Here is a 13,895-nt window from a genome sequence, read left to right on the forward strand (position 1 = left end):
GAAAGCTGTCAACAACCAGCTCGCCGCCTTTCTCGAAACCAACAAATCCCTCAACTCCTCACAGTCCGGATTCAGAGCAAAACACAGCACTGAGACCGCACTCATCGCAGCTACAGACGACATTCGAACCCTACTGGACAATGGAGACACAGTCGCCCTCATCCTTCTTGACCTCTCCGCCGCCTTCGACACAGTCTGCCATAACACCCTGCTACAACGCCTCAGAAACATCGGAATCCAAGGAAAAGCATTGGAATGGATCACCTCGTTCCTTACCGGAAGAACTCAGAAAGTCCGCCTTCCACCATTCAAATCAGAGGCCACAGAAGTCATTTGCGGCGTGCCACAAGGATCTTCACTCAGCCCCACCCTCTTCAACGTATACATGAGTCCCCTCGCGACCATCGCACGCCAACACAACCTCAACATCATCTCCTACGCTGATGATACTCAACTGATCCTCTCACTCACCAAAGACCCGAACACCGCCAAAACCAACCTACATGAAGGAATGAAAGAAGTAGCCGAGTGGATGAAGCACAGCCGCCTGAAACTGAACTCAGACAGAACAGAAGTCCTTATCTTAGGTACCTCCCCCTCCGCCTGGGATGACTCTTGGTGGCCAGAGGCCCTTGGAAAAGCACCCATCCCGACGGACCACGCAAGGAACCTGGGTGTCATCCTGGACTCCTCACTCTCGATGAACAGACAAGTCAACGCCGTCTCATCATCTTGCTTCAACATTCTTCGCATGCTCAAAAAAACATTTCGCTGGATTCCCACCGAAACTAGAAAAACGGTCACCCACGCACTGGTCACGAGCCGCCTGGACTATGGAAACACCCTTTACGCCGGGTCCACCGCAAAACTTCAGAAAAAACTCCAACGCATCCAGAACGCATCAGCCAGACTCATACTAGACATCCCGCGTAAAGACCACATCTCTAGTCACCTGAAAAACCTCCACTGGCTCCCCGTTAATAAGAGGATAACATTCCGCCTCCTAACCCACGCTCACAAAGCACTCTACGAACTTGGACCCGAATGCCTCAACACACGACTTTCCTTCTACACCCCCTCCCGCCAACTCCGCTCCTCCAACCAAGCCCTTGCTGCTTTACCTGGCATCAACAAAACCACCATGGGAGGAAGATCCTTCTCCTACCTGGCAGCTAAAACCTGGAACTCACTTCCCACTCACCTTCGCCTCACTCAGAACCACCTAGCATTCAGAAAGCAACTTAAAACTTGGATATTCGACCAATAATTCCCCACCCTTCTCCAAGCGCCTTGAGACCCTCTGGGTATGTAGCGCGCTATATAAATTATCTGACTTGACTTGACTTGACGTTCCCAGAATGCACCGCGCTCACGCTCTAACAACTAGAGCGCATCACCACATCAAGGACTATTACTGATGCCGAGGGGGCAGGCGAAGCAGAGTTTGCCCCGCGCTGAGTCAGGTCTGGTGGATCCCGTCCTCCATCGTCAGTTGTTGTGTCCCCAGAAGACCGTATGTGCTGGGACGAGGAAGCGCACAAATCAGGATGCACACTCAAGGTTGCTGTCTAGAGCGAGACAGCCTTCGCGCAGCCCCGCCCATTTATTTATTATATCTGTCACATGGCCGCGCTAACGCAGCCAATCGGGCGCGGTCCAGTAGGGGAGTCAGCAGGAACACCCCTGCGTGGCCATCCCTATTACATACGCCTGCATTGATTGTTGGTAAAAGTACCCTTGAAAAGTGTTCTGATATCGGGTGATATAAAAGTATAAAAATAACAGTAGCGCAAACTGTCGTGTTGAGAATAAAGTTTATCGGCGTTGCTCTCACCAACTTTTGAAAACCATAATACGATCCAACAGTTATTGACCAACAAGAATAGGATTCCTCTGAGTAGATTTGGGTAAACGTGAAGGCAATTTATGAAGTATTTCTTTCATCAATATTTAGGGTCGTTTAAATGATATTTTAAGTATATTAACCAACACTTCAGCAGAATAAAGTTTTTTTTTCCTACTGTAAACGCATGTATATTATTATAAATATGTGCCATTTATAAAAAGTTAAACAGGTATGGAAGTCTTTAATACCATAAATACGTATACTTCTGCGCTTTTCTTACGCCGCCTACCCCAAAACATAATGACAGGATCAATACGTACCACTCCAACATGGCAACCTGCATACTTAAAGAAGCTGCAGCTACAACTTTGGGGATTTTTTTTGCGGTGCATCTATATTCACAAAGGAAAGCGCTGGTTGTAATTACTTCCTCGTGTTGTCTATCTTTTATGTTTACTGCTCTCATTGTAAGAGCACTAGTGAAGAGAATGCGCGCGGGAGAAGCTCCTTTGTTTTTTGTGCGTTTTGGCGAAAGCGCTCCCTAGGCTCTCGCGAGAATTGCAGGGGCCGGCTTCAATCGCTGGTTGGTGGGATGCGCTGGAAAAGCCGGCTGTAAGGCGGGCGCTATCTTCCTCCTCCGGCAGCGCGTGGAGATCAATCTACTGCCCTTTTCTTTTGCTTCCCCCGCCCCCTACTTAGCGCGCGGAGAATCTCGCGCCGCTGCCTGTCCTCGTAGGAGCCCATCACAGCTCTCATCTTGTTCTGCATCTTTGGGATGGCCGATCAGGAGGAGTCCGAGGTGCCCATGGAGACCACGGCACCGCAGATTCCCGAGGAGCCGTCAGCCGCTGGCACCGAAATGCCGAAGGAAGGCACACAGGTGAGCGTCAGGAACCCACGGCTATGCGAGTGTTCTCATCTTCAAAAATGCTAAGGCTGTGAGTTTGACCGCGTACCTAAACTACACGCTGAAAGCAGCTTTTCTCGTCCCCCTTCCAACTCCTGTTCTGAAGCCGTCGGGCTGTCACTTGTATTTTAGCTCCCACCTCAGGCCATGGAAGAAGAATACCCCCCCCACCACCACCACCACCACCTCCCTCCTGCAGTGGTAGTTGTCAGTCTGTGCCACTGCTCCGTCACAAAGCTACACACCATCAACAAGTGAAAGAAAGTATTCATGGGGCAGATCTTAGCCACTCCCGTGGCTCGCCCCGCCTCTTTCCTTCTCATTTGGATCACTATCCTCAGTGTGCTATCCACCCCGAAGTGCTGCGAGCAGCTGAGCCGCTTATCTCGTACAGTGGCTCGACACTTAAATTGTTCACACGTCCCCTGTAGGATGTTGCCGAAAAAATGCTGTAGTGCGCATCTCTCTTAAACCTTGGTTTAAAAAATGTTACAATTATCCCACACAAGGGAAACTAAGGCACATTCTTCAATATTAACAGTAGAGGGCCTTGTATACATCTCCCTCTTTCCCTGAAATTTTCTGCAACAGGAACTGACACTGACATCAATAAGCCATATCATTTATTTCAGGAGTTGCCTTATAAGTATTATCCCGAGTCTGGCTGCAAGTGTTTTATCGTATTGGAGCGAGGTTTTGTGCAATTTTAGCTTCCCTCCTGAGATGACAAATCCAACGCTATTCAGCCCCTGCTGTTAGATCGCTGTATTTTATATTGTTTATTCTGTTTTAATAATGGCGCGTAATTTTGCACAGCTTTCTTTGCCTCCGAGGAACTTCTCTAATTTGCTATGGTTTTCTATATTTTGTTTGGGAAAAAGGAAATGGTTTTAATTAACTGAATCAAACTTACTTAGCAAACTGTTAGAATTGCGCTCATGCCTTACTCTTTATCAAGGAGTTCCAGTGTCAGAATGTAATGCTTCTAGCACGGAGGATTATATTACAGGACCGGAGGCTTCAGATTATGCTTCTCAATCTTTACTGCATAAAACACAGCGGTAAATGAAAATGGATATTTTCACAAAAAACAGTAAAACAAACTTCATTTCCCATGAGTATAGGCACGCCCCCATAGTCCCGCCCTCGCCCCCCCACCCCCCATTACCCCTCCAGGTGTGAGACTTTCTAGGGAGTTCTCCCTTGTACCGTGAGGTGTATACCTGCACCATGGAAGATTGTGTTTGGTACCCAGATGAGGAATATGCAGATGGGGAGGAGATTGTTGAGGGACAGCAGGAAGCTTTCTTGGAGGACAACATTGTGGATGCATTGGATGCCTCGGTCCAAGCTTCCGTGAATTGAGCCATGGAGACGAAGGTCCCTCAGACAGTGCAACAGGCACTTGCGGTGGCCCTACGCCCCTTACGGAAACAGCTTGAGGGTTTTGCGAAACGCCACGGATATGTCAAGAAGAAAAAAAGAAAGCAAGCAGCCTCTTCTTCTTCCGCCACAGGTTCGGCCGAGCAGACGCAATGGCCGCATGCACAATCCATGGCTTCCCTACCAGCGAGAGGGGCATTAGGCCAGCCCTATACAGGTGGAAAAGCGAGGAATAAACAGCCGATTCCAACGGACACTGATACCACCACCACAAATACGGATACCAATACGGACACTGACACCTCGGTGGAGCAACCTCCCCCTCCCAAGAAGGCTAAGGTTACCCCCAAGACGGCGGAGGACAAGGTTGTCAAAACCTTAAACTTTGACCCTTCGGACATAGTACACCCTCGGTCTTCGGACTGGGTCCCGCCGCAGGCGGTCTCTGAATACCTTCACGAGAACCTCAGGAAGAGCTTCAATAGAGAGGTCCGTAACCGGTTGCGGTCAGAGTGTCCGCGTCCAGATATTCCGGACGGTGTGGCTGACACTCCGGAGATAGATGCCAGCATGTTAACCTTTTTGAGGAAGTTTTCCAAGGACCTCAAACGGGGGTTAGACCGGGCTTGGCGGGGATGCCACGATAAAATGCTGGACGTTGTGGGGCCCCATGCGAAAATCCTAGAGATGGCCCTGGTGGCCAAGGAGGGAACAACTCCTGTGGATCCGGACATCTTGGCAGGCTGGGCTCAGCGCGCTATTTGCCTGGTAGGCAATGCGAATTGCGCAATCTCTTCGGACAGGCGCAAGTCTTTGTTGCTCAGGATGGACAGTAACCTGACAGAACTTGCCGAAGCTGAACCAGGCCCTCTGGCTGGGGGCTTTTTTGTTCGGAGACCGTTTCGTCAAAGATGTCACCAAGTATGTGGGGACATTCACCGCCTTTGATAAGGCACAGACTGGAATCAAACGCGCCCTCACTCAGGGGGTTTTCAACAGGACCGGGCGAGGCGGGGGTCGCTCGTCAGGCCGAGGTTTCCAGCAAGGCTCCCAACGAGGAGATTTTGGTCGCGGGCGTGGAGAGTGGGACTCCACCCGCGGTGGCACCTTCTATCCATCTAGAAGAAGAAGATTTAACAAAGGACGTTTCCAGTTGGGAAACAACAGAGCGAGCTTCAAGTCGAACCAGAATACCGGTGAGCTACCCCAAGTTTTGAACTTTCTGTCGGAGAAAGCTGCCGACAGTTTGGCGTACCGTTCGGTCAATAATTTTCGTTCCGCTAGCTCGGTGGGGCATGCTCAGGTAGACGGGAAACCGGTAGGCATGCACCCGGTAGTCTGCAAGTTATTGAAGGGAATCAGGGTGGCTAACCCTCCCAAACCCAAGTATACTGGGTTGTGGGACGTTTCTTTAGTGATAGCGTTATTCAACAGATGGCCGACCAATGCTCTCCTGTCTAGAAAGCAATTGTCGGCGAAATTGGCCATGTTGCTGTGCTTATCGTCTTGCAGAAGATCTTCGGATGTGAGAGCACTCGACGTAACGGGTAGAGTGTTTATCCCGGAAGGGGTTTCTTTCCCTATCACAGGTCGTACTAAAACATTGTCTCGACATATTTCTTACAATTCTTTCCCTAAAAATGAAAAATTGTGTGGTCCAATGTTTGAAGACCTACGAGGAATGTACCAAGGCCTTGCGGCTGTACTCAGTTGTTGATTGCTATTCAAAAGCCCTTTAAACCTGTGGTGGCCGCAACTATTGCCAGATGGCTTCGCTTCATTATGAAAGAAGCAGGTGTTGATATACAGATCTTTGGTGCTCATTCAGTGAGAGGCGCTATGGCGTCAATCATATGGTTTGGGATCAAGTTTCCAAGATATCATGCGTTGTGCAGATTGGTCTTCTGAATCAACGTTTAAAACGTTTTATTATAAGCCGGTGGGAGATATTACTTCAGTGGTATTTACTCAGCGTTAAACTAGCATAATCTGAAGCCTCCGGTCCTGTAATAGAATCCAAAATTTGCTAGCATTCGCGACAAGAATTTTCAATTCTATTAAGGACACGGAGGCGAGGATTATCCCACCCGGCTTAATGTACAGTATGTAATAAGCTTGCCCACCCAATTATTCAGTGATTAGGGTGGTGTTATTTCCTTTATTTCAGGATCTGATAAGAAGTCGGATTGATCGACGTCGGATGTCAGGATATTGACCTGAAATTGTTCTTCCATGTTGGAGGAGTTGTGAATGTTCAAGTTTCGTTGGCCTTGTTCGCCTCAAAGAAAGAGGATGATGGGAGCACGCAAGGGGTTCTTATGGACTATGGGGGCGTGCCTATACTCATGTGTACTCATGGGAAATGAAGTTAGTTTACTGTTTTTTGTGAAAATATCCATTTTCATTGGCTGCTGTTTTATGCAGTAAAGATTGAGAAGCATAATCCTCGCCTCCGTGTCCTTAATAGAATTGAAAATTCTTGTTGCTAGCACATTTTTGATCCTTTATTACTAACCATGCAGTGCGAAAAGAAAACCATTTGCCGTTAAATACCTGCCAAGCTCTGACCTAACGATGATAATGGTGTAGTTCATGAACATACATTTTTTTTGGTAGCATGTGCGGAGAAGGTTTTCTTTTAGCCTCACTAACTTGTCATTATCGTAGACTTTGAGAACACTTGATCTTTAGGCTTGCTTACGTCTGTCAGTCAGTGGGCGTCCTGTTGTAGCCAGATCTCTGCACTCTTTTTGATGGTACAGCACTAACTTGGTCACTCATTCAAGACCTCAAGACTGAATTGCACGCAGTGTGTTTCCTGATGTTCAATCCAATATCCTGCTATTTTTGGAGAATCTCATTATGTGCTTTCCCGTTTGCATTTTTGAGTTGGAGAGGGGCTGACTTATTGTATAGTCTAACTTGGATCATTAGCTTCAAAAGTCACTTTTGCATTATTCAAAACTCTGGTTGCGTAGTTTCTGAAGAATGTTTTAGATATTTTTATAGGTAGTTTTTTAATAAATGCCCCCCCTTCAAACATGTTCCTTTTTTCTATGCGCTGTAAAGAAGTTTGTTGTCCAGTCTAATAGTGTTCTGTGTACTGATCTTGGACAGATCGAAGGACAGAGATTTCTTTTAAACCAGCCGGTGTAATTACTTAAGGGAGCCACCAAAGCGATCAATTAATTGGGAGAAGCGATTGTGGGACCTCCGCGACCGCCTGGATCAATGTCACATCTGAGTGGTGAAGAAGAAATCTCTGACTAATACAGACACTAACCCTGGATGTAAATCGGAGGTGTCGGCTGACACCTCCCTGAACATTGATGCAAGTTGTTCACCCATACAGTACAGTTATTGGCTGTCTCTGTCCCCCCTGTTCTGATGAAGACCCGCCTCTGATGCATAATCTATTTGACATTTGTCGGTCGAAACGTCAATGCTGTTATCTCAAATGAGTCCACACAATTTCCCCGACTTGAACAATAGAATCATAAACTACTGCTGGGATTTATGCAATTTAGTCAGGACTTGCTAAACTAAAACAATCCACGTCATTCGATGTCACCTGTGTACAGCACCTTGTCACTTATCACCACTAGTCACTAAATGTCTGCGCCGCATGTGTTTTTTGTCACAGACAGCCGTTTGTTTGATCTCGCATTTATACTAATGCTAAGTAAAAACATTTGTTGAGCAACTAGTTGTTTTTGCTGTCTTTTTGCTTACTGGGGATGCATTGTTCCCTTAAGGTGGGGGAGCAGTCTGGCAGCCTCAGTCACCTTCCTGGTAGCGCTTGTGTTCCTCAGAGGCACTCAATGGGGTGAGTGAGCAGGTGGTGGGCTCCCTCCTGGTTCTGTAGCTCCTCAGCAGTATGGGCAGCATAGTTGGCAGGTTGTCACTAAGTGCCAGCTGTCACCTGGTCTTTTAGCGGGGGCCCAGGTTGTCATCTCCGGTCACCAGGTCCTCTCTCGGGGAGGTCTTTGAGGACGCACCTCCTCTTCCCTAACCGTGTGAGAGGGCTCCTGGTCTGTCTTTGTCAGACGGGGAAGAGGAGCGACCGGGGTAGAGCAGCTATTACTGCCCCGGCAGTGCACCCCTGTTTAGCCGGCTGTGGCGTTTTCACCGCTCTGCCTGGTCTCTGCCATAGTGATGGACCCGATATGGTGCTTTGCTCTGCTGCAGTCACTCCGCCGCCCTCTCTCTCTCTCTCTCTCTCTCTCTCTCCCCCCCAGTGGCACCTCTTAGCTCTTTCGGGCAGCATCCCTCGGCAGAAGGGTGCCTTCTGAGGGCTACCGAGTCCCAAGACAAATGGCCAGAGTGGGGATCGGCAGCGGGAGCTTGGAGATGTGCGCCCAACGCCGTCTTAATCTCTGCCACACCCTACCCAGTGGTTAGTGTTTTACTCACAAAACCATTTTTGGAACTGCAGATATTGTACATTTTTCGATAACCAGGCAACAAAATTATTTGGCAGTATCTGTGCAGCAATGGAAACTTTTTTGTATATGTCTCCAGTTTGAAGTCTATTAAGTATAGTACCAGGAATTGATTTCACACTCAGTGAGTGGGATTCTGGTATTCAGTTTGGATGTGTTTGACAGTAAATTCTGTATTTTTTCATTTTAAGAATCTTAATGAAGCTGATGATAAAAAAAAAAAACAAAAAAATGGTGCATAGTTGATGTATGCTGGTTGCAGAGACACCCTGTGAACGAAGGAGCAAGAAGGCAGATAGCTGTCTGGGACAAGTCTGGTTTGCACATGATTGGTCCCTGTCTGTAATGGTGCAGTTGAGCTACCAAGTGTATTGTAATGAGGCCCAGAGTAATAACAAGTTGAGGTTTCTTCAAGAAGTCCATCCATCACATTTTGTGCCGTGTTGATCATCCCACTTGGTATGATGCTTACCTCTTTGAAAATACTGCAGTGATGTTTGGGTTTAATAGTGGGTAAGTACATTAGGATTGACAGTTTTGAGATTGTACATTGTTTCTAATATGCTGATCAGTGCTGCTGCAGTGTTGTTCTGTCTTACCCAGTGTTCTTTCTAGACCATTTTAAAGGAGCCTACCCAGCTAGTTGTTTTTAGGAAAACTGAGTTTTACCTTTTAAACTGAAGGTTGCTAAGTTTCTCAGAAATGACCGACTGTTCTTCGTCATTATCTCATCTGTGTTCCATCATTTCACCATCTCCACAAAGTCCTGCAACCTAGGGGCCGATTACGATGTAGGACGGAAAGCCTCTGAATTTAGTCGGAAGCTTTCCAACCGACTCTCGGTCGGTTTGTGGTCCGACCAACTGATTACGATATCGACGGTCAGAATGTAAACCAGTTGGTCATTCCGACTCTTCCGACCTACTCGGAGTATTCCTGTCAGTCGAACCGCCCCGTAATCCCCTATGCACTGTGTTTTCGCTGTCTATTTTACGTGCTGGCCTTTCTGGCACGGAAAGGCTGTCGGACAGCAACTTGGGGTCCCCTAGCTGGGCCACCTTGCCTCTGCGGCCTGCAGTTGGTTGTCGAGGGAGTACCCCCCTGTAAAACCCTGCACTGTGTGGCAGGCACCATGGGGTTCTTACCACAGGGTGCAGGCTTTTACACGCACCCCCATTTCTCCATAGGAACCTGTAATACGACCGGTTTACGTCTGTAACACAAGCTCGCATAGAGAACAGTGGGAATCCAACCGAACAGTGTTCGGTCGCCTTGTAATCAGGCGGTTGGAACTGCCGACCTCAGTTCGGTCAGTCCCTAGTCCGAGACCGTGCCAGTCGGAGGCGAGTCCGACCGACTGTTTTAATTAATCATGATATTTAGATTGGTCCAAAATGCAATTTGCCAATTTTAACGTTTAGCCACCATTACTTATGCTTTGACAGGACATTGGCTAAAAACATACATATTTGGGGCATGCTTCATAACACTAAGGCTTAATATTCAGTTGCACCTGCCGAAGGGCTATTTTAATTCATGGCCACATTTTATTTACTGTTCCTAAAAAGCATTTCTCAGAAAAAACAATTAAATGGCAACAACTGTACTTAAGTCAATTGTTGCCTAACCCAAGAAAGTGGAAGTAGCAGAGTGATATTTGTGAGTACTTAAAATAAATTTAGGTTTAGAATGAAGCTGATGCTGCTTCCCAGGCTGGTGCTAGAGGGACTTTAGTTTATAGTGTTACTATACTTCAAGATCCCCCCCCCCCCCCCAATCTCATACAGAAAGCAAGTTAATACTCTTGTGCCTTGGGGAACCTAAGAGTATTAAAGATATAGAATCGGAGTTTTGGTTTAGGCTTTTTTGGGCTATAAATAGAATGTCCTCTGTGTAAGTAGCCTTTTAGAAGGAGTTGTGTTCTGCTTTTGTTAACAAATCGTCCCTCTGTCCCTGGTGTGTGGGTTGAGTGCAATTAGGGAGAGATATGGGGACAATTTGCATCATAAACGAATCTTGCATATACTTCTCCTGTAGGATGATTAAGTTCCCTGGAGTCTTCTTTGTGGGTGTTTGACTCTCTTGACAATTGTGGATAGGAGTTCTACTTAAAGCAACATCGGCAGTCCTTTTCCCCCGTATGAGTACGTTTTCTTGTATGCGTTGTTTTGGTGATATTTCTACCAATATGATTCTCTGTGTCTTATGCTAGAGTATAGTACATCAGCATGTGGTAGTATTACGGAGAGGACACTGGAAAGAAGGTAGGCAAATGGCGAGGTGATAGAAAAATCTAGAGATTTTCAAATAGAAGATAAAACATCCTTTTCTCTAGGCGTCAAACAGTGCCATCAAGTCCACACTTCACCCTGTCCTCTCCTCCTCATGAATCTACAATCAGTGTACTCGTTCAGCATACTATAGGTGCCCCCACCCTCGAAACTAATATAGAAGTTATCAGCATTCTTAACAAAAACCTTTCCTTGAAGATTTTGTGGCATCAGTTTCACAGAAACCTACTCATCAGAACATTGATGAAAAAGCTGGAAGCAGTGTCTTCTCCAGCGATACCTCTTTGGTGGCATCAACCCTCAACTTATGTCCTTGTGGACAGCACTTCACCTTAATTCAGTCTGGAAAAAAAATTGAATGTTGTTGCTCTTTGTTCCTCTTCTACACAAGTATAAAATGGTTGGATTCCACTGATCTCTTAGACTGCTGTTAATGACCAACCTCGGTCTATGTAAACCCATTAACAATATGGCTAAAATGCTAATTATCAGCAAAGTCAAATTGAGGGTATTAAACTTCCTTTTCTAAGCATTACCTCTAAGAGAACCTGAGGCCTGGCTCCACCTAGAAGGGACTACAATACCTTCTGATAACCTCAAAATGCACAAGCTAGTTTGATAGTGAGGACTGGCCTCCTTAATCACTTTGTCACCGCCCTGTGCTTTGAGCTTACTTCCCATCAAAGGTAGCTGCTGAAACAAACATGCATGTTTAGGGCATAACTCCTATGTCTAATTAGTCCCATTACTAAACCACAAAGTAATTTTTTTAGAAGATTCATCTCAAACTTTACAGATAGACACCCATGTACCTGTAATTTAGACTTCAACAAAAAGCTTCCTTTGAAGTCTTTCTCGGGCGTGGTTGGATTGTCTTGCATTGTGTTCTGCTGGCCAGCTGGAGCTCAACTTCTATTCTGACATTCAAAAACGAGCTAAAAGGCCACCTTTTGGATCTCCACTTTACTTGAATAATTCAACAACAGAACTACTTCTTGTAGACGTGAGCTTAGCATTTGTGTATGTTACTCAGTTTGTGATATATATGCTCTAGATGTGTTCTTTTTTTAAAATTAGATTATATTGTTTTTGTAACACTTATGTAACATGCTAATCCAGTGCTTCCCAAACTTTTCAGAACCCCAACCCAATTTTTAGAAAAAAACGTTCACGACCTACCTAGATTTAACTGCTATGAGCCTTGGTGACTTAAAAAAAAAATGTAATAGTAGACATGCTTTAAAAAAGTTTTGAATTACCAAAGTAAAATACTATTTACAATGTTTGCGCTCCTCTAACATCAGTTGTTTTGTAAATGTCACAACCTTGACTGCACCCTGTGATATGTCTATTGGACTGTGATCAGCCCATAAATGTGTCAAATGGTGAATTGCACTTCAGCTGGAACACTCTTCAGAGTGGGATGCTGGCCTGTGGCCTCCACTGTAGTAGTGTATGGTGAAAGGCACCCTATCGAATCTTGCATCAAAACAAGGCCTAATGGTGTATTTTGATCTCTTTATATAATCCGTGTTCTATAGTGCGAACACTGCTCAAGGGCGTTTAAGTGCTTTACATGAGTTCCACATTACAAAAGGTCAGATTCTTTTATTTTTAGGACACCGGATTAAGTAATCTGCTCAAAGCCAACACCAGGACTTGCACGTGGTTCTCCAGATCCAAAATCGGCAGCTCTGGCCTCTAGGCATATCCATATTTCTCAGCAAATGTGTGAAAGTCATACACAATTGGGAAGATTGTCCATGATCACAAATAGTGTGCGCTTGGTGAACTAAAAAACCCCAAAAAGTTAAAAGAAATACTGATGGGTTCACTGGCATTCTTGCTTGGGAATCCGAGCAAAGGTACTTAACACTTCAGAATTAGAAAACAAAATGAGCTTCATTTTTGCTTTCTTAACTGCTCATATATATTGAAATATGGTCGTTCATTTACAGTATTATATTTTGTTACAAGGAAGGCACCCTATAGCTTTTCCTTTCACTCTTCCTGTAACCCAGCAAAATTGCCATGCAGTTAACTTTAAAAATTGCTCTCCTTTATTAGTTGGAGAAAGAAAAGTAAACCTCAATCTCCTGTTAAAAGAATAAGCAGCAATTGTCAGAAGACCTAGCCTGACATTTGGCCTGTCTTTGAAGCATAGCAAACTTACAAGATAAATAAATAATTTAAAAGCACCGTTATTTATTGCGCCTTCGTGACCCACCAAAATCGGCTGAGTTCCGATCCACAGTTTCGCAAACACAGTGCTAATCTATTTTTTTTTTGTTTTTCTTTCGTTTACTTTAAATATGTAATTATGCTCTGTTCAGTTTACATTTTTTAAATCGCATGCAAATGAGGAATCGGAAAATTCATGTTTATTTAATGTTATTTTTCTTTGCAACTTGATAGTCTGCTCAAATGTATTCACCTTTTTTTTTTTTTTTATTCCCAGTTGCTTTCTCCGTTCTAAATCAATTATTGCAGAGTCGTGGACATGTTTTAATGAAAACTTCTAATTGTATTTATCGTTCAGTATTATAATTGAAGGAGTACGTTTCACTGAATGGAAATAAGTTAAAGGGTCTCAGGCAATTTTCTGTTAATTGTTAAAGATTCAACAATAGTTGGGTGATGTTATACAAGTTTGGAACAGTGTGACCTGCTAGAGAGAACTTTGTGACAAGTGGCAGAAACAAGGCATGCGATGCAGAATCGCGTTACTTAGGCTGAAAGCTAATGGGGGTGTATTCAGCCCTTACTTGTTGGAGGGCTTATCCGGCTTCCTCCCAGCTGAGATGTGAATAGCAAACCATGCCATTATGTTGAATAATAAATTCATTGCTAAAAGCAGGGATGAGCAATTGGGAACCATCTTTAAATTTGAAATAAGCTTTTCTTTAGGTGCTGAGTTTAGATTAGTAAGCCAAAGATGTGTGGGGTTGATATAAAGGTAAACATCAAGTATTTTGGAATATGTGCTGCTATTTGCCTTACTCATAAACATTGCAGCTAATAAGTCT

General features: G+C 45.1%; 1 protein-coding gene across 2 annotated transcripts in view; it reads left to right on the top strand.

The window, feature by feature from the left end:
• Window positions 1-2,295: 2,295 nt before the first annotated feature.
• Window positions 2,296-13,895, top strand: part of SMARCA5 (SNF2 related chromatin remodeling ATPase 5) — a 452,210-nt gene continuing 440,610 nt past the window's right edge. Inside the window, exon 1 of one of the 2 annotated variants that reach the window (XM_086962238.1) lies at window positions 2,296-2,726. In XM_086962238.1, the coding sequence (XP_086818364.1) occupies window positions 2,622-2,726 (105 nt within the window). In that variant the 5' untranslated portion in view covers window positions 2,296-2,621. The remainder of the gene's footprint in view (window positions 2,727-13,895) is intronic. The other variant, XM_086962239.1, reaches the window with a different exon arrangement.

This window comes from Lissotriton vulgaris, chromosome 3_1 (assembly GCF_964263255.1).
Source record: "Lissotriton vulgaris chromosome 3_1, aLisVul1.2, whole genome shotgun sequence".
NCBI lineage: Eukaryota > Metazoa > Chordata > Amphibia > Caudata > Salamandridae > Lissotriton > Lissotriton vulgaris.